This window comes from Lonchura striata, chromosome 5 (genome assembly GCF_046129695.1).
Source record: "Lonchura striata isolate bLonStr1 chromosome 5, bLonStr1.mat, whole genome shotgun sequence".
In the NCBI taxonomy this organism is placed as follows: domain Eukaryota; kingdom Metazoa; phylum Chordata; class Aves; order Passeriformes; family Estrildidae; genus Lonchura; species Lonchura striata.
The window spans coordinates 49,034,173-49,058,098 of record NC_134607.1 but is presented as its reverse complement, the minus strand read 5'-3'; the positions used below and the strand labels follow the sequence as shown (position 1 = coordinate 49,058,098).

Genomic DNA, 23,926 nt, shown 5'->3' with positions numbered 1-23,926 from the left:
GCTGGACTGATGAGGCCGGCGCCCTGGTCCATCCAAAAGGGTGGCACCTGATATGTCCCTTAATCCAAGGCCCTGCACAATGGCAGGAACCGCCTAGCCCGGCTCCGCGCGCGGGTTTTCCTTCCCGCAGGCAGCCCCGGGAGCCGGGCCTCACCAGGCACACCGCTCCCCGTGCCGCCGGGCCCGGCCCGGCCCACCGCCCCCGGCCCGGGCGAGGCCGGGCCGCCGGATCCCGCCGGTCCTCCCCGCCCCGCGGCGCTGCGGAGCTCCCGCCCTCGCCCCTCTCTCTTCCTCCGCCGGCAGCTGCGGCATCCCCGGGGCGGCGGGACCGGCAGCGAACCGCCCCCCGCGCACGGCCCGGGCTGCTGCGGTCTCCGCGGTGCCGGTCCGTGCCCGAGGCGAGCGCGGCGAAGCGGGGCGGCTCGCCAGGCCCGGCTCCCGCAGCGCAGCCATGCCGGCAGCCCGCGCCGGGCCGCGCCGGGCCGCTCTGCGCCCGCAGCATCGCGGCGGCCCGTGTGCGATGAGCCGCCCACCCCTGGGCACCTTCTCCGCCCCGCTCGCCTCCTCCTCCCACGGAGCCACCCTCCTCCTCCGCCCCCTCTCCCTGCCAGCCTCCTCCCCGCCCTTCCCCGCACTCCACGCCGGTGCCGGAGCCGCGCGTCACTCGGGCTCCAGCCCCGCCGCAGATATGGCGACACTGACAGCGGTCCAGCCGCTCACGCTGGACAGAGGTAAGCGCGGCTGCCGCGGCTCCCTGGCCGCGCCTCCCCGGCCGCCCTGCCCGGGGGCCACCGCGGCAAGCGCCGGCTCTGCCCCCGCAGCTCCGGCGGGCGGGCGCTGCCGCGGCACAGCTCCGGCCCCGCAGTGCCCGCGGCTGGCGGCGGCGGCGGGCAGCGGGGATGCCCCTCTCGGCGGGGTTCAGGTGGGCGGCGAGAGAAGGTCTGAAACGGAGGGGATAAAACTTTGTGCGGGCAGGGGCCGGGATGGGGCGGGTATCCCGCCGCCGGTAGCGCCGCGGTGCCGCAAGAGCAGGACGCGGCTCCGCGGTCAGCGCTCCGGTCCGGAGGCGCTCCTCGGTGCCGCTCCGCCGCCCCCGCCCCGCGGGGCTCCCCGGGGGCGGCCCCGCCGTGGCTCCGCGCCGAGGCCCCGCGTCGCCACCCCCGCAGGTGGCTCGGCGGGGGATGCTCGGTGGCGGGGCAGCGCCGCTCCGGCTGCGGGCCGGGAGCCCACGCCTCTACGAGAGCGTTGTTTTCCGGCAAAATACGGCTTTTTAGGGGCTTGCGCCGCGGTGTGCGGGGATGGTTTCCGTGACTGCAACTTGTCCGTTCGCATGCAGAAGATCGGTTCTGCGTATTCGCGTAGACAGATGCGCGGTCCGGGTAGGGAGAGCATTGGTGTTTGGGTAGCCTTGAGGCTGTGTCAGTAGTAATCTTATACAGGGTAGCATAAGAGGGTGCTGAAATCTTGAAGTTTACAATTAAACTTTTGCCTTCAGGCTGTAAAAATTGAACTTCATACCCTAGCAGTGCAGTTGTTCCCGTAATATGGTTCACCAGAAACCTCATTCAAATCGATTTCTGTGGGTTACAAGGGAGAGCAGCTTTGCTCCTACCCCTCCCAGTACGGCATTCTGAATTGCCGAGATGTCCTTCTTCCTCTTGCATCCAGAGGCTTCAAGAGGCTCCCAGTCCCTATAAATCTTGTACTCTTGAAGGAATAATTGAGGCCAGTGCCTTGCTGTTTTAAAAGTTTGTTTGTTTGTTTTTTCCAAAGGATTAAGACGAATTTGTTGAAGTAAGATGGAGATTTTTTTTTTTCTGTGAATCCTATGCAAATGAAACACAAACTCTGTTTCAAAATTGTAAAGGAGAGGTAGGCACCATTTCTAGAACCCAATTGAGAGCAAAACAGCCCACAAAGTACTCCACTTAGATTCCAGCATTAGTAGAAAGAGAGAAGCTAAAGTTATTTTTACTGAAATAGCAAAGTGTTAGCCTGCATTTTAAATTAAACTGCTCAGAAATCCACTGTGTAATCTACAGTTTCACCCTAATACTGTTTTCAGTAAGCAGGACAAATCTACTTTCTGGCAAAGGGTTGAACAGATGGCAATCCATTAGCAAACCTGACTCTTCAAACGAAATACTACTATTTCAGAATTATACATCCCTTTTTGCAAAACAATGCTTTAAAAATTCCACAATGCGCAAAAATGCAAATTAGTTCCAATTTAAATATAAGCATCTGCTATCTGTGTCCAGGATATGCCTAACCATTTGGCAGGCATGCCAGTGTTACAGTCTTCCTGGTTGTCAGCTACGGCTGGTATTCATATGAGTGAGATAAAACATCACAGAATGATAGGATGTGATGTGCAAAACAAAAACACAGGCAAGAGGAAATAGATTTAAATAGTGTTCCTGACCTGCAGAAGGCCATTTCGTCAGAGGGATACACTTCATCACTTTGTAACATGCGGCTGCATCAACTGTAGAGAATAGGCTGAAGCAATTCCAGAGGCAACTAGACCACACCAGTGCTTCCAAGTATTTCCTCTGTAGTCTTTCTTTCACAGTCATGGGAGACGGGAAGTTCTACATAGTGAGATTTTCAAGATTCCTGTTACTTTGGTTAAAGCACATGAGCCATGTTTACAGTCACTATGCCTTGCACTTTTCTGCTTTGATCTTTAAAAGTCCCTTAAAAGTCTTGTACCCTCATATCCATTTCACTCAGCATAGCAATAAAATAGGGAGCATTTCAGGAGAGGTAGTATTGTTACTCTTGTATTTCTGAGGGAATTGCTTCTTGATCTCTGTCCAGGAATTGTTCTGCATTCCTCCTTGCTATGGGTCACTGACACTGGTAAAACATCATAAGGATATATACATTAGAAATATGAATTACACTCTGACATTGTCTCCTCCTGGAAAAAATATAATGACTGTATTCTAGTACGTAGATGGGAGCTTTCTTAAAGCCTGACATAAATGGCATTCAAAACCTGTATGGTAAAATGAATTACCATTTAAAGGTGAAGGGCATGGTGTGTGTGAATGATTGAAAGCCAATTATATTCTGGAAGATTACTTCAGTCCAAAGCACAGGAATTAATTTCCTTAATTCCTATCATCATGTGCCTTTCTACCTGCACAAATGTGTGCAAGTTCCATTAGGGCTCTTTAATATGTAGAACAAGTTCGCAAAATAATGGAAATTTTAATCACTTACAATTTAATCTCTAAGGCTTTTGCCTGACCTTTGCATGGTGCTCTGTTGGGAGGAGGAGAAGAAATCAGCAACTGTTTCAGGAAGGAAACCTAAGGCATTGTAGTGAGGAGTGGTACCACTTAGGGAAGGTGGCCCTAGCATTTGGGAGCTCTGGGAGAGGGATGTGCCTCCTGGGTGTCTTCCAAAAGCCAAGGGAGTCACGTCTTGGAGAAAATGCTCCCTTCCTACCTTTATTGCAAATGTCTTACACCCTGAATCAATAGCACCCCATCAGTAATCTCCAGTGTCCATGAGAGCTAACTGGTGGAACTTTCAAAGCTTAAACTGTCAAGGTATAGAGAGCTATACCTTGTTTCAGGTTGAGACAAAGTTACAATAAAATGACAAGTCAAAGAAAACAAACTTGGGATATTTTTTCCTTTTATTTTATGTTCAAGGTTATGGATTTTTAAGTACATTCACAGCATAATTTACCTACATTAAAAAAGACAAAATTGTTACTTCAGTCCAAAAGAAACACCTATACAGTTACTTTTCACTTCTTCCACAAGTATGTCTTCAGTAAAAACTTTGTTGACACTGGTTAGAGACAACTCTGATTTCAGTTAATTGGCATTTTCCAACAGTATTTATTTGTATTGGCATACCTCTCATCACTTTTTACTGCCTTTACCTCTCCTCTCAATGTTCTTTGTCTTCCAGAGAGCCATTGCTTCACCCTACCCCATGACCAACAGTAGCTGCCTTTCCCCTTATTATCCCAGTCCCAGGTCTCCCTTGCATGCTGCCTTCTATTGCCTTGCCCTTTTCAAAGCCCTGGTGCAGTTAACTCCATTGCTCTGTGCATTGCCCTTAATCTTTATCCATTTTCACTGTTCAGCAACCCAATTGCCTGCTCTAATCATGGGTTCTTCTGCTATCCAGTCACTCTAGCACCTCACCAGCCTGACATTCTCTCTAAAGCTGCGTACAGATCCAGCAACAATGTTCTGCTTTTCTCCAAGTGGGGGATGTCATCTCCCCCAGCCAGTTTAGTCTCATGATTATATGAAAACCTCTCATGAGTTCCTGCATGCTGTGGGTACACATTCTATGCAATGAGAAATTAAAGCAAGCTTGTTGTGGGTGGGATCACTTATACTGTTTTAGCACAGTCTAATGAAAGCATTTTCTAGAGGTACCATTACCCTTCTGGAAATATGTTAAAATGGAATAGATTTCTGTGCTTCCCTTCGCACACATTTAAGGAATGGTCATAAGGAAGCCTGCAAATGGAAGGAGGCATATTTCTAGCTATGCATTATAGATGCTCCTCTCTATGTGAACATTTTTGTTTGAAATGTCTGACATATTTTTCATAAACCTTATCTTAATTCAAATTTTGCTTGTATTCTTCCTTACAATATGAAAATCAACTTCAAAAGAAAACTGACCATGTATTTTTACAAACTGCTGCAAAATCTCAGTCCCAGTTCCTCTGAATAGGATGAAAATGGCAGCTTTAAAAGGGCTCATTCTTGTTTTTGGAAATGCACAACTAGCCTATACAAAGACCACCTTCTGATCAAGAATAAGGAAATATCTTTTCATATGAAGGGAGACTTTCAACTGCCTTTTGATAATAATCCATGCCCTACTATGTTTTTCCCTATATGATTACTATTCATGTCACTGATGATTTCACTTTTTAATGTGACTGAGGGTAAAAGAAGCAATTTAACAGACTGAATATACAATACTGGTACTTTAATCCCTGTGAAGTTTCATAGCAAGGTCATAGCTATTGGCTATTGATTGGCAAATTTCTCTTGATTTCAAATACATCCTTGGGAATTGAAGGATTTCTTGCTGTTTGGCTGTAATGCATAACTGAGTTCTGGTTTTCTTTTACAAATTCAAGCAAATACTTTTCCAGTTGAGTGGGTGTCCCAAAACTTCCTGAGAATCTGTTATAAAGGACCATGTTCAGTAACAAGAAATAAAAATATGAATGAGCTTGGAATTGTCATCAGCTGTTAGACAAACTTCAGATGTGGTAGTAGATGGTACCTGACCATTAATATACATAGGTACTTGCTGAAGTACTTCTTCCTTTCTCTTCATCTCTTCTTGTCATTTTTCTTCTCACTACATCCTCATAGCCTACATAATTGGGAATTTTTTCCCTATCAGTGCCCTTATACAACAGAAATTGTATCAAACATAAGTTGCATCAGGCTGTGCACATATTATTATAATGTATATTTTCTTGGAAAAAAGATAAAGCATACTCTTCAGGAAAAGAAAATCAGATTCATCAAGTGTGAAATACAGTCCTTGACAGGGGAGCAGCATAAAGCCAGATCTCTTTTGCACAGGGTGAAGCCCTGTGGAGCAGTGCTAAGTGATGTGCTGTTCCCTGCCTGGCTGCCTGTCTGTCATGGGGATGTCTTCTCTTGCTCTTCAGCTTAGCATGCCAAAATTGAAAAATCCTTCTGCAAGTGCCACACACTTCAAGTCTAACATTTCCCCTCTCGATGTGCCAACTGAGGACATATAAATAACCAAATTCATTCTTCCAAGAAAAAAAACCCTAATGTTTGTAGAGACAGAAAGAAAAGTGACAATTCGAGTTTCAGGCTAAAATGCTTGGGTTTTTTACATCAATGTTACCATTGATTTGATTTTTTTTAAACGCATTTTTCTGAAAGGATAGATTAAGGTAAGTGGATTGAGACAGTGGTTTGTGGGTGTTGACTGGGACACTTTATGAGAATCTGTACAGTTAAAGCACTGGTTAGTTAGATGTGTAGTTCAGTTGTGCCACATGGAACTCTAGAGCTGGAAGCAAATACCCTCTGTCATGTCATAGAAACAAATACATGTCACCTCTGATGTTCACAACTGGTGTAAACACACATGAGAAGCGTTCAACTGTTAAGCCTCTATTCAGATGAGATTTGATTGACAATTTTTGCATATACACACATTTACATGTAGTAAAAATGTTTTACTGTGTATAAACCACAAGCTTGGATCTTAGAGATGTTAAATAAAGAGGGAGATGTATGTACATATTTGAGAATTTATTTTACCAGGGTCCAAAAGGGAGTGGTTAAATAAACCTCAAATTTCTCAAATGCAACTTAGCTAAGCTACCAGGAAATGCACACAGCTTCTCATCATGTGTTATTACTCTACTGCTACTATACTAAGTTTATTATTATTATTGCTAATAATACTAATACTGCTACTTCACTAATAAGAAAAAAGAGATTAAAAAATCTTCATTAGAAAAAAGAGATTAACAATTTTTTATTAGAATACCATATCTCAAGAAGAGATCAGAGGATGATCTTTATTTTTTAAAAGATGGAACAATGAAGTATGCATGAATGCACAGAGCATCAAAGCATTGATTTTGTTTCCATTCAAACAGGAATAATTCTAGAAGAAAAAGTTTTGCTGAAAATAGGCTCTTAATTTATTTCTCCTAAATGAAAGTTAGATTTTACTAGTCCTTTTTGATAAAAGCCCATGTTTAGTCACTAATCCTTCACATCCACTAACTCTTTCATTTTCTATTTCAAGCATGTCTTCTGAAAAAGTAAATCTCCTAGACCTTAAGGAATCAATTCCTCTACAATCAGTTAAGCATCGGAGAAGAATGTATTTGAAATAGATTAGGTGGATAACTGTGGCCATCATCAGCAGTCCTAGCCCTCAGAAATGGATATATCATCATCACTTCTCAATAGACTTGGCAGCTACGTTTTTGTGAAACAGTACTTACTGAATCAGCACAGTAGCAAAAAGATAATATAGAGAGACAGACCAGAGAAACTTGAGAGGGCGTGGTGGCTTTCAAATCTATGAAGCAGTCATTGGAAAAATAGGTTGGTTGTATGTCTGATCTCCTCTGCAGCCTGACAATCTTGTAATGTGATAGTAATAGCTATGGAGTTCCTAGACATCACCTTTTGCATCCTATGGGTAGAATTACATGAAAGCGTGTGCCCCTCATATCATAGGTAGATACCTTGGAAAATCAAGCTGCAACCTGAGAGGAGTTCTAGTAGTCCTGTTTCAATTCTTGGGATCATTCAACATGTAGGACACAAAGCAACAGAACTGTAAAGGTGACAGTGAGCACTCTGTTTCACGTGGGTTTTCTGTTTCAAGGTTTTGTTTGTAAATTGCTGCGGCAATTCAACAGTCACAGCTTTCCTCCAAGATCATATTTGTTTCAAAGTTGAAAGCTAACAGTGATCAGTTGGTGAAATCTGCCAGCAGTGAATCTTTACTACCTCATTTTGCAGGGATTTATTAACAAAGGATTTTATTTATATAACTTTCTTCTTACTTTTATCAGTTTTCACCTACACACATTGAAAGAACAGGGTTTTTTTCCTTTCCTGAGAAATTACTGGGGATGTAACCAAGCACCAGAGAGATGCAATCTGCAAAAAGCAGTATCATTAAATCCACTAAAATTTATGACAGCATATTAACTCTCTTCTCATTACCTAATCCTACAAATAAAGTGTTAAACGTGTATGTAATTACTGTGTTGCATCTATTGTTTTGCACAAATTACGTATTTTCACTGTTGTCTCATTAAACTCTCATCCTGTGTAGAAAAATAGAAGATAAAATTCTCATTCTAGACTTCAAGTGACAATTTGTATTGCCACTATGTACACTTGCCAGTAGCCCACAGCCATCTTTCTCATCTTTCTGGTAATCACATGAAGAGATTTAAGGCTAAGATTAGCTGGAGAGATAAGAACTGAGGAGAGGCAGCAGGAGACTCTGGTAATGACATACAAGCAGGGAAAAAGTGAGAGTTACTGCTTTGGCTCAAACACAGTGCCTGTTGTGAAGGCGAATTAGCATCCCTAAGTTAACCCTACCTCCCTTTGTGAAACACCTGTTGGGTCCTTTTTTTTCACCTCTTCCTATCTTCTTCCCTGCCAACAGAAATCTCTAATGCAGACTAAAAACACATGCTGGAAGTAGCATTGTGGGAAAGGCATGAGGTTGCCCATATGCCAATAGTTTTGTTTTGTGATGCTCACATAGTTTGTATAGATACTTGATTTTGCTTAGGCAGGAGACCAAGAGAATGGATTTTAGCTAAGAGGAAAGTGTGTTGTTTTTTCCTTCTGTTTTCCTTTGTTCAGGCTAGCTTATTCATTGTAATAGTTTCTGTTTTCTGCTTCTAGCTTAGTCAAATTTTCAATTCCTTCACTGATTTGAATATTTTTTGTCTATATACTTGAGCTGTAAAACACAAAGTAAATATTACATTCAAGTCCTCAGGTTATGTTAATGTATCAACCCTTTATTTTTCTTCTAATCTGGGATCAGAACCTCTAAAGTGTTTACATTTGATGTTCCAGCCAAGTGTCCAGAGAGTTTAGTGTTTAAAGGAGCTTCATGCCAGCATTGTGAGTGCTGTCTGCCAAAGCAGACCAACAAGATCAAGTGATGTGATCAAAAGAAGAGAGGCTGGTGAAGTTTTCAAGGCATTTTACCTGATGTTTCTTGCTACTGAAGGCAGCAGGCAGTTTCCTTGCTTTCACGTAGTTCAGCTTGTAGGTACTTAATGAATTAAGGCTGGGTGTATTCACTATACTGAATTTCTCAGCAAGTTATAGCTTTCCTTCAAAGGATGTTTTTTGTTACTTCACAGTTTCCAGAAGTCAGACAGAATATAATTTAACATGTCCTCTATAGGTAAATAACTGTTTTAAAAACCTGTGATCTTTATTTTTTAAATAATGCTTTTAGGAGGATTGAGAATTTAAATACCACAAAGTCAGAAACTACAGAATACCCTGCTTCCTGCAAGAAATAAGTGTTAAATAATAAATGCTTGTATGTTCCTTATATAAATAAGATGTACTTACTTGAATACAAAATAAACTTTAAGAAAAAGTGTTGTCTTTTGTAACATATTTGTAGCCAGCTGTACCTAGTCAAAAAGAAAGGATCAAAAGCATGTCTCAACTGTTCTGTTCATCAGTGAGAGACTAACTATAAATCATAGTTATGATCACAACAAGCAGGTATGATGAAACATTATGAAGTCAAAACTACATATGATGGGAAGAAATTTTACCTTTTAAAAAATAATCTTACCTTCCTTTCCCTCTTCTCTACAGCTAATTTAGGGGAAAAAATCACAAGATTTTGTTATAAGTACTGCATTAGAAAATACCATAGTTTAAAACACTCTTCTGTTCTTTGCATTTTCAGCTTTATTTTTTGATCTTTTCTCTTAAAAGATAATTTGATATCTTATTTTTATACTGATGCTATGTTCGGTGTCTTCTATACAAAGCAGTGGGTGTTGTCAAATGTAAAGGGTTGTAGCTGTAATTTCATCTTTCTCACATATGGCAAAATCTTCTGGTGAAAATTTTCAAACTTGTATTTATGCACCTCGTTATTCTGATCGCTTTAGAAATTGAAATGAAGCTAATAATTTGGAAGAAGAAAAATTATATCCGTGTTTAAAAATTATTAGGCTTTAAGGTTCATTTTAAATGCTCATATTTGAAAATTCTAATTGCATTATTGCTCTTCAGGCCTTGAATTAAGCCAGTGAAACTGATCTTATTGAAATTACTCTGAATTATCTGTTAATTTTTGCTTTACTCTTCTATGAATCATTATTATTTCTTTAAAAATAAGCACTGGAAATGTAACAGAATGATGCCACTTATGTCTAAGTAACTGTTGAATTCTTAATAGTTCTAGCTACTCTACAGATCAATCTCATACATGCCTAAGCAAATCAAATCTGAAATTGTTGTCAAAGATGCTCCTATGCCTTATATTAGTCATGTAAAGGCTTCAAGGAAAAAATTCTACTAGTTCTATCTATGTACAGTAATGAATATGCTAAGAAGATTGACCAAAGTAAAGCAAATGCAGTTCTCACAGTTGGCCTTCATGCTAGGTTAAGGCTACAAAAATCCCTAGCTGAGGACATGAACAGAAATCACTAGTCAAAACTTAGTAGAGTAAGCAGTGGGGTGAGATTATTTAAGACATTGTAGACATTGTAAGGTTCAGAGAGCACAGAGAGCATATTTTTTCATTTAAGGGAACCTTTTGAATGTTGTATTTGAATGAGCTAAGCAAAGTATTCAGGAGCAGTTTGCCTGAAACGTCAGCATTTGCCCAGATGTCAGTGTTTGCCCAAACCAGCCAAGGTGACTGAAGTATCTGAAGATAGCAATGAATGGCTTTCATGGTGTTGAGGATGCTGGATAGGGGGGTCTCAAGACAGTTTGCTGTCTGTGATCACAGATAGCACTGCTTTCCCTGCAAATAAGTTGTGTCCTTTCTAGAAGTTGTTTTTACAAAATATCTCAGATGTCTCAGATCAGCCTGTCTTGTTCAGGTGTTGCTGCCAAAGCTGCTGGAAAAACTTGTGGTATATAGCACTGCCCTGGGTTGTGCAACATTTGCATCACAGGCTCTGTGTCTGAGAAATGGACTGAAGCACAGAACCTGGGTGCCTGTAGGATGCCTGAGAAGCTAGAGCCAAATGGAATCTGAGCTCAGCTCAAACATATAGACTAAAACAAGGTCTGATGAGTATCCAGAGAAAATGATGACATTGATGATATGGTGACATGATGGTAGTGAGGCACCAATGCCCCAGGCATTGGAGGAATATACGTAGAAACTCATGGGGATATACCATTAATATTTTTTAGGGCAATCATCTCACATCAGGCAAAAGAGACAGACAGACATATATTAATTATAGCTCTTCCTGTTTTTTTCTCATACATTAAGAAGAAAAAAAATCCATAAAATAGTCTGTTAAGGCATTTTAAAAAGCTTTAAATAAAAACTACATTGGCCTGACTTGTAATGACACTTCTCTTGTCAAATGTAACTCTTCTGAGGTATGATGTCTCCTAGACCACAGGGAGAAAATTTGCATGAGTCTTTCTCTATATATCTGGACAGTAAGAGTGGGTTTCATCATAGTGATGTCTGACATGTAGGATGCAGGCATTTACATCTGAGTTAATCTAGTCTTCCTTTACAGTCAACAAAGGGACAAGGCACTCCAGAGTATGATTCATTTCATGTAAAGTAGGACAGATGAGTGGTAGCCTCAAAATGTCTCTTCTTCCTCATTGACTGTAACAACAGTTGAGGGTGAGTCACTGGGCTGTCCATGTCTACGTCAAAAGTGCAGCAACTGAAACTCTCACCAGAAGATGAGTCATAAGAGCTCTCTACAGTTGTTCTTTGTTATTTTTATTTATGTATTTCATAGTAATGTTTAACTGCAGGACTGTAAAGTGACAATGCCTTAAACATGTTACTGCTACCCATATCATCTAAACCAAAGTGTAAAAGCACTGGTAGTACTATTCTTGCTTAATCTTGCTTATTCTTATTAATTTGAATAGATCTTACAGGTGCATACTGTGAAGTGTTAAATAATATTGCTGCTTTCTAACAGTTTAGCTCATTGCTCCCTGTACATCGAGTGTGATTTACCATGGTGAAGTACATCTTTACGCTTACTGATTAGCATGAAATTTGGAGCAAGACAAAAATATCAATTTAAATGAGAAAAAAGGCAGCTCTTTCCCTCAACATTTCTGAACTCTCCAGATTAGACTAAATAAATAAAGTTAATGGAAGGACCTCTGAATTTAGGAGAGCACTGTGCTGATAGCAAGGCACCAAAGAGGTGAATGAAGCATATTGGACAGTCTGGTATTGTAAGAGTAAGACTTGCTGTGTTGTATAAACCAGTGCCAGACAGCTGAACTCTGGTAATACAGAACATTTTGCAGAGATAGACACTGAAATTTTTCCAAAGCTTGTGCTTTAACCATGAAATCACATAAATACTTTGATACAATGCACTAGGGCTGTTGGCTTTGAATTATGAATGAACTTTGCTAATCACCACTGAATTTTGATTTCCCAGCCATTGATTACCTGCTGTCATTTGATAGTGTTTGCAGAAGATTGCTAAATATAATAAAGCATCCTGTGTAGGCCTGTGGAATAATGATAAAAAGTTGACAGAATTACATTAAGAATTCTGGAATGTATTCTCATGAGCTTGAAGAAATAACAGAACCTGAATGCAAGTATTAGAGGAATGAAAATTATAAGAACCTTTTATGTCATGCAAATTCTTCACCTTCAGCCTGATTAAAGGTCTTCAGGCACAACAGAACAGAGCTTGCAGATTTCCAGGATTATTATTCTGTAATGCTATGGTGAAGCTAGTGAATATTTTAGAGACTTACCAAGTACCTTGCTGTCAGTTTGTAGTGATGTTTTACCTCATTGAGAAATCAAAGACTGGTGTTTATGCAGCACATTTACTTTTCCTAGTAACCAGCATAATAAGGCAGTGACAGTCCCCAAAATTAAAAGGAATGAGGCATAGAAAGACCTCAAGAAGATGAGAAACGTGGTCTCTAATATTTTGATAGTACAAGATATCGCTATATTTTGGGTTTGGGAACAGCTCAGCAACTTAATTCTAGAGTACTTACCAGACTAAAGAAATGCTGTGTTTCTGTATGATTACTGTTTTGACCCAAACTGATATTACATGGCATTGCAGCTAATATTACCTAGTATTCTCTTATGTCAGAGGATAATATATTTATTTTAAAGATTGCAGACCAATTGTCTCATAGACTAGCACAAAAGAGGAAGGTTAGATAGACACTTATCTTGGTAGATAATTTTGCAGTATAAGACATGTACATACCTTCTTTTCTATAAGTCACTTAGGTATTAAATGAAACACATTTAGCATGCTAAAATAATTTGCTATATTTTTTCAATAATTTTCAACCTGACTAAACTGGCACAAATATAAACCCTGCACAAAATCTACTGGAGTAAAACCTCAGCCTCGACAACTTTCAGAGAATGCTTTGAGCCTAGTCTACTGAATTTTAGTGGTAATATGAGAGAGCACCAAGTTCCCACTATGCAGGATTCATTCTGTGGGTTCATAATTTGCTTTCAAGTTGTAAAAGCTGTATTAGAAAAAGCATTTGCTTTTTAAATGTTTAGCAAATAAAAGAGATCAGTCTACAGTGCAAGTGAACAAAAGCCAGCAAGTAAAAACCATATATAACAGAACAAAGAGATAACTGAGCCAGATGATGGTTTTTCTCAACTGCACTCAGCTGTATATATATGTATACATGATCTGTACAGTGTATAATGTGTTGCAGTACAGTATCCTGCTACTTCTATGTTCTAGTGGTTTCTCCAAGGGTTTGTATAGCAATCTTCTGCTTGTGTCCTGCTAGCAGTGCAAGTGGAACATCATTCAAACGAAAATACAGAAAGAACGCTTGAAATGAAGATTTTTTTTTTTTCTGGGAGTCATGCTTTTCTTCTGATGATTGCACTTGATAAAATACATTCCATCCACCCACAGGCCCCTGCCTTCTCTGTTCCACTGATAACGTGACCCACCACACTGAAAGTGTATTATTTCCTGAAAGGCTGTAGGCAAACATGATGATAATGAGAAGAAAAAAGAAGAATTAATGTTAACCAGAATGGGAGAGAGAGAAATTGTGCATATGTATGAGAAAACAAAAAATTAAAGTGTGCTGAGAGTTGGATTTAGTAAGGGAGGGGAAGTGAGTGCATATTCCTTTTAAGATGTATATATCATATAATACAAAGGAATAATTCTACTTGCATCATCAGTCAGTTCCTACCAATTTGTGAGCTATGAATGGGGGAAATGACAATAACCACATCAGCACAAATTTCATTTTAGTGTAATGGAGTTCGTATTTTGGAAAATGTGAGAGTACACAAAACAATCCTTTTCAAAAATAAGTATCTTTGCTTCAAGAGAGGACTAAGGAAATACACAGAGATAAAAAGTAAAGATATTTCATTTAAATAGAACTTAACTTGTTTTAACATAATTCCAATATTTTTTTAACATATATCTATGTAAACACACACACAATCTTTTCATCCATTTGCCCTTTTCACAACTATGTAAGAAAATGGTATTTAAGAACAAATCATTTGTGATAGAATTTACAAGCAAAACTAGTTAGTTTTTTAGTCAAAGATGGATTGAGAAGAAAATTATCCTAGCAGTATTTGTCAAACATATGACAGTGCTCTCTAATTGACTTCAACAGGGGCAGATTACCTGCTATATGCTTTATTTAATGTAACTTTAAAGTGTTACTCATTGCCAGTCATATCACTTCTTGGAGCAAACACTTGTTTTAGCTGGAGCTCACCTTGAGAGAACCATCAGGAAGCCTGTGCATCACTTAAGCTCTTGTCCACTGCTAAATTTCACTTTTTAACCTGTCCTAAAGTTTCCTCTTCAAAGTTATTAATGGAAGGAACTACAGCCTATTTCAAAAGGTCGTATTTTATACACTCATATTTTTATGTTTTTAGCTGGCTTAAAGTAATCTGTTTTGTGCAAAGTGTTATATTTTGCTCCTGATTAAACATCAGTTGATAACCAGCAACTTTGGCCCTGAATAAATGATTCATTTTCCTTCTGTAATTTATATACTGTTCTCTCTTCTCTGAGCAGTATCCCACAAGTCATTGCCAAATTGAGCAAGCTATGAGCCTATTGGTGACAAGAGAAAGAAGAGTGCTCATTGTTAATGGATAGGTGACTAATAAATCAAAGCTGGAACTTGGGCATCAGCATTCATGTATTTTAGTATGCTGGATGAATTTGGAAGTGTGAAAAATCAGAATGCTTTGGGGATATTCTGCTTTTATTTACTTCCAATTCTGCTTTTATATACTTCCAATCACTTCTGGGTCAGAAAGTTAAGTATTCTAGTATTTGCAAATGACAATTTAGTGCCCAGTTTTGCCTATGAGGCTACATAGTATACACCCATGATAGACTATTCAACCAGAAGATGAGTTTATCATTTGTATTGTAATACTCATCACTTTAAAAGTGATTAATTATCCTCTAGAGTCTGACCTATGCCCTATGGAAATGCTTAGACCTGTACTTAACTCTTTTAAATTGATTAATTTAGCTAAAGCTTTTTATGTTTCCTTCCAATCATTACAAATGTCTCATATAATATAGTTTATTTCAGGACTGTAGAAATGTGGGCTGTTTCCCAGAACTTGCAGGTGTGGTGATAACTTTTCAAAACAACTGCAAAATAGCAACCAATCTGCCATCTCTGGTATTATCTTTTACAGATATAGCTGGTGAGAGGCTAAGACAGTTCAAAACTTACCTGAACTGGACTGGATAAGACCCCAGTCTGACTTAGATTATTTCAATAGCTATCATGTACAACATGAATTACAGAGCCTTTATCTATTCTATTATGGTAGGCTGTTGAAGCTTCTTCAGAATAAATCATACAATTGTTTTGTGCTGTCCTTATGTATCAGTTTACACCAACTAGTAGTAATAACTGGGTATTTAATAGCTAGTATTTAACTAGCTACAAGTCTTGTGTGGCAGATAAAGAAAAATTCCAAGGCAAATCATTCAATAGCTTTGTTAAAAAAATCATTGTAATAACATTATTATTATGAGAACATCAAAAATTTTATTAGCTTTTCATATTAAGTTTCCAACCTATATGATTCTGTGATTCTATGGTACTGAATGTTTTGTAATTTTTTTGCACTCTATTGAAATGATTCTTGCTACAAGTGTATTTACTGCTACTTAAATCTTAAAACCACCTTATTTGATGTATTAGCTCTTATCAGTCATATTCTTCTCTCTAGAATCCAATTTTTTTCTTGATTTCCATGGCCTTATTATCAGATCTCCTTTTAGCTTTCTGATCATCACTTCAGTAAGTGTTTTGGAGGGATCTTGCTTGATACAGCTGTGGTCTGGTAGCATGGACTGGATGCCCAGTAGCAGTTGAAGCACTGCTTGGAGCAAAAGCTCAGGTGTAACTATTGAATGCAGGGTCAGGTTCCTTTCATCTGAAAGTTTATGAGCTCCAAGACTGCTCTGCCATGCAAGCTATAGCGCACTAAGTGATCATCCTCCTGAAAGAAGCACTGTGCTTTCTGCTGTGCTTCCTCTCATGACTTGAACTGTCTTTTGGCAGAGGCCTCTAAAAAAGCTTGAGAATTGTTTAGGTGTTTGTTAATCTACTAAGGCAGCAGCTACCATGCTGACTAGTTGCCTGCCTCTTTTAATTAAATTGTAAATTTTTTGAGATGTCATCTATTCTTTTCCAGTGGAAAAGATAAATTGATGCAGTGGATAATAGTATTTTTCTTATCAACACAAATTTATTACTATGATTTTTATTCCTATTGCAGCTCGTCCACTGTCATGTATTTTTTCTATTTCCAGAAGATTTCTCATGTCTTTGTTGCATCAGACATCTGGTCAGTATAGCTCAGTTACAAGACAAGGATTGTAAGAACTGTTTCAATTAGCATAATCTCCCAATCAAGAACAGTGCAATCTTTGTCATTGGAAAGGAGAATTATATAAGGTTGCTTCTAGACATTGTAGTAATTCTGGAGTTGTGTGGTTGAAGGGAGAAGTGAGGGGGTTTTTTCTGCACTTAAAACACAGAATTAAAATGCCTCAAATACTGTTTTGTTATTTAATACTATGCATTCATTTCTTCACTGGGATACAGACCTACATTTAACAGAGTGGCGTAACTGGCCAGTAGAGGCTCTGGTGGCTATGAAAAAGACACAAGAAGATGTGAAAATGGCCACACAGTCAAGATAGCAGCATTGCCATGTTCAGCTCTACTGGCAAACTTAAAGGAAAAGCTGGAAGGCAGCCATGAAGTGACAGAGGAGAAAATCCCCTCTGCTTAAGCTCTGTCATCCTCAAGACTGACCAGGATGTGTTTTGCTCAGTTCACTCCTAATGTAAGACAGTGTGACTACTCTCCATAAGACCAGCCACTATTTCTTATGCCTCTGTGTCCCCAGCCATAAAGGATTGTTGGGCAACTTATGGGTTAATTTGGGATTTTTTTTTATGTGTTTTGGTAATAGCTGTAAATTAGGAACTCATGTTAAAGAGAAAAAATTTGAGTGAGGGTACAGGTACTGTTCAGCCAGACCAGAATCCCACTCACCATTCAATATGGCTTAAGCCTTCCAGTCTGCTCTTCAGAGACACTTTGATCTTTCCCTTGACAATACACAGGTGCTTAAGGAGAAGTTAGGCCACCAAAAATACTGTTCCATGTATTTTTCCGTGTATTTCTATGGGTCATATGGGTTTTGTGTAGTAGATCTTTGGAGACCTAGACAAGAACATTACATTTACTCTTCTCTAGTAGACTTCCCATTCTTCCAGAGCAAACTTCAACTGCCTCTAGCAAACTTTATTAGTTGATATTAAGATTAATAAGAAGAAAAGATAAAATATTTTTTCTTGTGCATTGTCATCCTGAGGGCTCTTACGTAAAGACACAGCTTCAGATTCTTCTTTCATATTTTCTGAAAGCAAACCCTATGTTTTTCCTGTGCCATTTTCTCTTGTGGAGAAAATAAGAACTCTTTTAGTTCTGATACAGATTAGCCACTTTGAACTTGTACCTTTGTTCCAAAGATTGTTTCCTGCTAAGATTGAACCTCTCTCTGTCTGTTGTACATGTACGTGCATGGTTTATCTGTACTTTGGGATTTGGATCTCTCAACAGCAGTGTTGTTGCCTAGCAAAGTCTGTTATGACCCAAGACATACAGTATGTGTAGGTAAAGCTGATTTTAAATTTAAAATGACAGTCCATGTGCCCTTTTTAGTAATTTATTAGTCACTGTTTATACTGACCCGTATGCCTTTTGTTTTCCCTACTCAGATGTTGCAAGAGCAATCGAGTTACTGGAGAAATTGCAGGAATCTGGAGAAGTACCAGTACACAAGCTACAGTCTCTAAAGAAGGTGTTGCAGAGTGAGTTTTGTACGGCTATCAGAGAGGTATGAATTTGAGATTTATAGTTACTTCTCAGACTAACATTACTCAGTAGAGAAAAGTGTATTTGCCTTTCACGGCTACGTTGTATAAAAGATGATGGATGTGAGATCTGTCTGTAGCTGCCTGCTACTGTGCAGAACATAGAAGTTACTGAAACGCAGACACAGAACAGTTGTGTCAGTCAGACATCAGGCATTGCTGAGGCAATCAGCCTTGCTGAGGAGAGTGATTAATTAGTACTTTAGGGTTCTGCTCACATTGTTTAAGGGTCTGTGGTAACCTGTACAGCACTGTGCTGGGATATGGGGTCCTGCCAGTTTTGGTCAGTGCAAACTTGAATGCCTCTCCTTTGAGCTCAGGTATGTGATAGGGAGGTGCTGATAAAATCAGAATGCAGTGACAGCCAAAAGGGGCAAGACTGAAGTTAACTGAACTGACTTAAGGACTCTTACCTTGGAAGTCAGTGGTTGGGTCCTCATGTCAGTGGGCTTTGCTCCTCATGTCAGAAATCCTTGCCATACTGCTAAGAGCTGTGATCATTCCACTATCAGCTGTGCTCAGGGCCTTCCTAAGCTCTGCCCAACAGTAGATAAATAGTAATTGTTTTCTTCTAGTCAAGCTAGAGAAGATGCACCACAGTTCTACATGCACACAAGCAGTATCTTTAAAGCAGTTAAACTACAAACACTTCTGTTTGAGTTTATTAGAAAGAAAACATGGTTTAATACAACTTTATGTCAGATATTTTACCTACTAAACCAAGGAGACTCTTAGCCTGCTGAACAGAAGCAGCTCTAAATGCCCTAATGAAGGCAACATCTTTTTAGCAGAAAACCTTTAAAAACTTCTGTTTTAGTTTGTCTGTGTACTGCCTGGAACTAATCCTCCATTGCTGAAATCAATGGGGAATCTAATGTTCCCTCAATGGTAGCAAAAACTGAGCTCCTGATAACTAGGCAACAGGAGCAGATTGATTGAGTGGACTGCTGAGCGGCTGAAAGGAAAAAAAGAGATGAACTGACATTAGTTTAATAAGCAAAAATATTAGTTTAATAAGCAAAATGGAATATACTCTTTGTTTTATGAAATATATTCTTCAGTGTGAGAATCAGAGAGAGGCTCCCGCCTAATTAAATTGCAGTTTTCAAGACTTTTTAAAGGGAGCAGTGTTCCCTGACAATAAATAATAAATAGTGTTCACTGACAATAAATAATGGCACTGTGTACCCTCAAAAGCTGATATTTTAACTAGTCCTTTCATTTAAGCAAACTAAATGCTTCTTTAAGTAACCACAGAACATAGAAAAGCTGTGGGATTGATTGGGGTTTTCTTCCGATAGCTGGGCCTGGTACTCCAATTGTTAAAGGCAGCTTTGAGTCTTTGCAGCACTGTCAATGAAATCTTAACAAATTTTTATTAGTCTCAAGAAAACAATTTTAGCAGAAGCAAAAACAAAATTTAAGAACAAGGAAGTTGGCTTAGAAAAATGCTTTCTCAATTCAATGAACTGAAAGTAGATCTTAACAAAATCATCTCAGTGGCACAAAAGGTCTTCACAGAGTATTGTGTAAAGACAACCTGTGACTGGAGTTAGTTGTTACACAAGAATTGAGAGATGATGATTAATAAACAGTTCTGCCAACTTCATAAACTAAAAAATGTATTTCTTATTAAGTTTATATATAGCGTATCTTTCTAACATATCACTACCAGAGAACAAAATTTCTACACACAAAAAATTTGTACCATTCTCTGAAATGTGTGTAAATCTTCTTTTAGAACAAAAAATTCAAATAGAAAAGACCCACCCAATAATAAATCTTTTCATTGAGGGAGAGTGGGAGGATTGACATATGTACCTTGTGAGTACTTAGGGTTGTTCTACATGTGGCTGCTCTTTTCAGCTACATTAAGTCCTTGGCAGATACTTAGACTGTAATGCTCTTTTTTTCTACTAGTTGAAGAGCTGTTGGAAAACTTAGAAAAGAATTGCTTCTGTATTAAAAAAAAAAAAAAAAAAGCATAGAATATTTTGGTCATATTACATTGTTAGCTGTCTCCAAACACTACAAGAGGGATTGGGAAGGTATCAGAGCTGTGTCATGTCATTAATCAGGGATGCCCTTCTTCTATGTCCTTCATGTACACTGGAATTTATTGAACGGCGCAGATTTTTCTGCGTGCTTGAGTTTGAGATAGCTAAGGCTACACAGAAATTTCTCTACAAATGCTCTCTCCTGCTGTTCATCTTTCCTTACCTTAGTGCAAGATGTGAGAGTATGGTGACTAGATTTTAATTTTCTTTATTAGCACCTACTCAGACTAGAGGAGAAAAATTGTTGGCATTACAAGAGAATGCACGGCAGCCAGTTGGAAATAATGAGAAAAGTGGGAGTGAAGCAGACCGGGTGTGAGCTGTAGGTAGGAGTAATCAAAATGGGATGAAGAGATAGGCTTTGTGTTAGTATGCAAATTCTGAAAGAGCCTGCTTTTTATATATATGCAGATATTAAGATATTCAGTGTGCTGTGTTCATTCTATAATGCATGATCTAAGCCTTATTTTCTTTCATCAGAAAATCTAGTAAAAGAGGTTAAGGCTGACTTTTGTAGTTCTATAAGCACCACAATGGAGGAACTTTGTGAAATAAAAATTTCCATTTTCCAGTCAAAGAAATTATGTAAACTTAACTGTCCAGTGAGATTGCTTGTTAAAATAAGTCCCAGAGAAACTCAGCATTGGGCTGAGTGTAGGTGAAAGGATCAAAGATGAAATGCAATATGCCCTGTACTAACTAAATGTGTCTTGTCTGTTCTACAAGTAGGAATTCTTTTAACTACAGAAGCAGGAGGTTACTTTCATGACTCACTAGCCTTTAAAAGTATGAGATATAATATTAGATGGCATACATTCCAGTTGAATGTGTAGGAATCTATCTAATGGCTGTAATTAATTGTATTTATGGGAATCTATTTAGTAAATCAAATTTCAAATCCCTACTTTTATATTCCATAGAATTTTTTTTTTAAGTGACTGAATTAATGAAATTTAAATAGAAGTATTTTAGCATTTTTCAAGGATGCTATGTTAGGAAATGGTGATTAATGGTTCTCACTTAGCTAAATATAAGTGCCACCAACTGAAATATTCTGTCTGGCACTAGGCAGGAATATGGATATGCTCTGAAAATAATGGAAATAATTGAAGTGTATAATGGCCTCAGTATTTCTTTTTCACCTGAATACTCCTAGACCAGAAAACAAGTTAACCAAAATCTGATGAAACTGAAAGTCGGTTTGAAAAAAAATTAATTTTGTTTTAAAATTAGTTATTTTGAAAGCTCCCTAGCTACATGAAGATTAATTAGGCCTCTATAGCTTTGTCATCTGATAAAACTTGCACAAATCTTTTCCATTATACCATTAAGTCCTTTACCCTTCTAAATGTTTTTGCTGTTTATTTAAAGCGGTTGTTATGTTATAGTAATCTGATTTCCAAGGGGTTACTGGACTAAATGAAGGGCTGTGAAAGTGAATGCATAATTGAGCTACTGAGAAGTTAAATTCATATTCAACATGAAACTAGACAACCTATTTGATAAAGTTACTTTAATTGGCAGCAAAAGGAAGTTGTAAAAACTGTAAGATAAGGTGAATTTCTGGTCTGGCAAGAAATCCTTAAGACCAGTGGGCACAGATGATAGAGTAAAAAGCTGAGCAAAACACTGTGGACCATCAACAAGAAAATGTGATATGCCTTAGCAGCTTATGTGAATTTCATTTGCTGCTAACGTTTGATAATTGGTGGTCAAGTACCAGAAGAATAACAATACAGTTTAATAAACACTTGCATCTCCTGGTGAGGAAAGTTTTCTTTCAGGTTGATTCCCTGATTTCTGTGTGTTGAATATGTAATATTCAGGTGTATTTTGTTTTTCTCCCAGTTTTCCTTTGCTATTCAATTTTCCATTTCAAGGTTAAATCAAAAGTTTTTCTGTGTGGATATTGTTTGAAAGAAGGTCTGATTAGGAAATACCTATGGTGAATCAATGCCAAAATAAATCAGATAAAAATGTAGTGTGGTAACCAGACACATTATTTTATATTGTTATGACTCCCACCAGAATGTTGCATCATCACAGAAAAGCAATTCTGTAGGATTCAGTCACTGACAAAGGAGGAGCAATCAACACAAAGTACTCTAATCTTGTCCATCTTGTATGAAATTAGTCATTGGGAAAGCATGTTGTCTTTGAAAATAGTTCCGTTCCTACCTCAGTAGTTTAAAACCTTTTCAAGTTTGCTATAAAATATAAACAGAGCATCCTGGACATTTAAAGACTCCTGTTGGCTTACAGACATAAAAATGGCAATGGCAGAGCACTGCCCCATGTTTTTCATGAGGTCCTGATCCTCTCTAGTTACTTTAGAGATACACTTGCTTATGTTGTATAGTATTGACATCACAGTTTCATTATACATTAGGTAGGATAGTTTAATAAGCTTAGTCAGTATTTTGGAATTATTTCCTTCAATTACTAGTTTCATTTCCATGCCTTAGCGATCTGAACACCCAGAATCCTAGTTGCTGATGTACAATGTTTTTTATCTGGTCATTTCCTCAAGCTGCCCACCAACACTTTCCATTATTAACCCTGATGTATGGCTTTGCAAATATTAAGGGACCAGAAAAAGTCTGCTGGGTGGTGACAACTGAATCTGGTGGTACTGTTCTTATCACTATATTGTGGTGCCATGTGTGAGAACAGAAGGCTGGCTGGAACCTTTAGATGTTCATTCACTTCAGATGTCCTAGTGTGGTGGTGTACTCCATTTTTACAGGGCTATACTGAATGTAACAATCTGGGTATTAGCTGGACTCAGGCAAAAATCCTAATTTATTTTTTATTCAATTATTAATTTAAGATTTTAATGTAGGAGTCGTTTAAATACCTGTTTTCATTGTGTTTCAATAATCTTAAAATTTGTTTGTTCAGTTTGCAATATAATGCTGTCACTCCACATCCCAGATCTAGTCTCTGAAAGCAGAATGTCATTGTTTTCTGTCTCATGAGTTCTTATAAAAATGGATGTGCAGCAGGCCAAATTCTCTCAGATGGCACCAAGGTAAGCCCCCAAGTTCAAATTCTGCCCTGTCTTAATGCTTTATTTTTGCTGGAAGCTGCATATTTTTTACAGGAGGAGAAATACAATTCTGCTCAGTCTGTCATCTCCACAGGGCAAGCCCAGCGTTTGAAGTTTTTAAATTATAAGATGCAAGCTTGGAAAAAAAAAATATATTGAGAAGACTTACTGCTATAATTCACAGCACAGAACTGTGATTAAAGCTCAGTAGGAAGCCTGACGTCTAAAGATCCCCTGCTGTACATTTGCCCATGCAAACCAAACTGTTGGTCAGATTGAGCAGAATTGATATGCCAGATTTACTAATAAGGCAATTAGTAAACAAAAGGGAAATAGGACAACACATAGGAGTAAAGTGACAGAGATTTATCAGCTCAGTGTTCTACCTCAGGTCACAATACTAGTATGGTTGTATTAGCATGATGCCTCGTTAGACTGGCTAGGAAGCAGAGTTCTCCTTAGGCTAATCTGATACCTTGTTATAACTTGTTCTAGTGTGCCTGATAGTTTATTCAGAATCACTGCAGTTTAGTAGTAGGATTTATGCAGTAGCAAATATGGAATTGTGTAAATTTATCAATTTAATTCAGATTTTTACATGTT

At 38.8% G+C, this 23,926-nt stretch overlaps 1 protein-coding gene across 2 annotated transcripts in view; it reads left to right on the top strand.

Annotated features, from left to right (window-relative positions):
- Positions 1-445: 445 nt before the first annotated feature.
- Positions 446-23,926, top strand: part of LIN7A (lin-7 cell polarity scaffold A) — a 46,133-nt gene continuing 22,652 nt past the window's right edge. For both annotated transcript variants that reach the window (XM_077783542.1, XM_021528057.3), the window contains exons 1-2: positions 446-731; positions 18,062-18,180. In XM_077783542.1, coding sequence (XP_077639668.1) covers positions 452-731; positions 18,062-18,180 — 399 coding nt within the window. In that variant the 5' untranslated portion in view covers positions 446-451. The remainder of the gene's footprint in view (positions 732-18,061; positions 18,181-23,926) is intronic.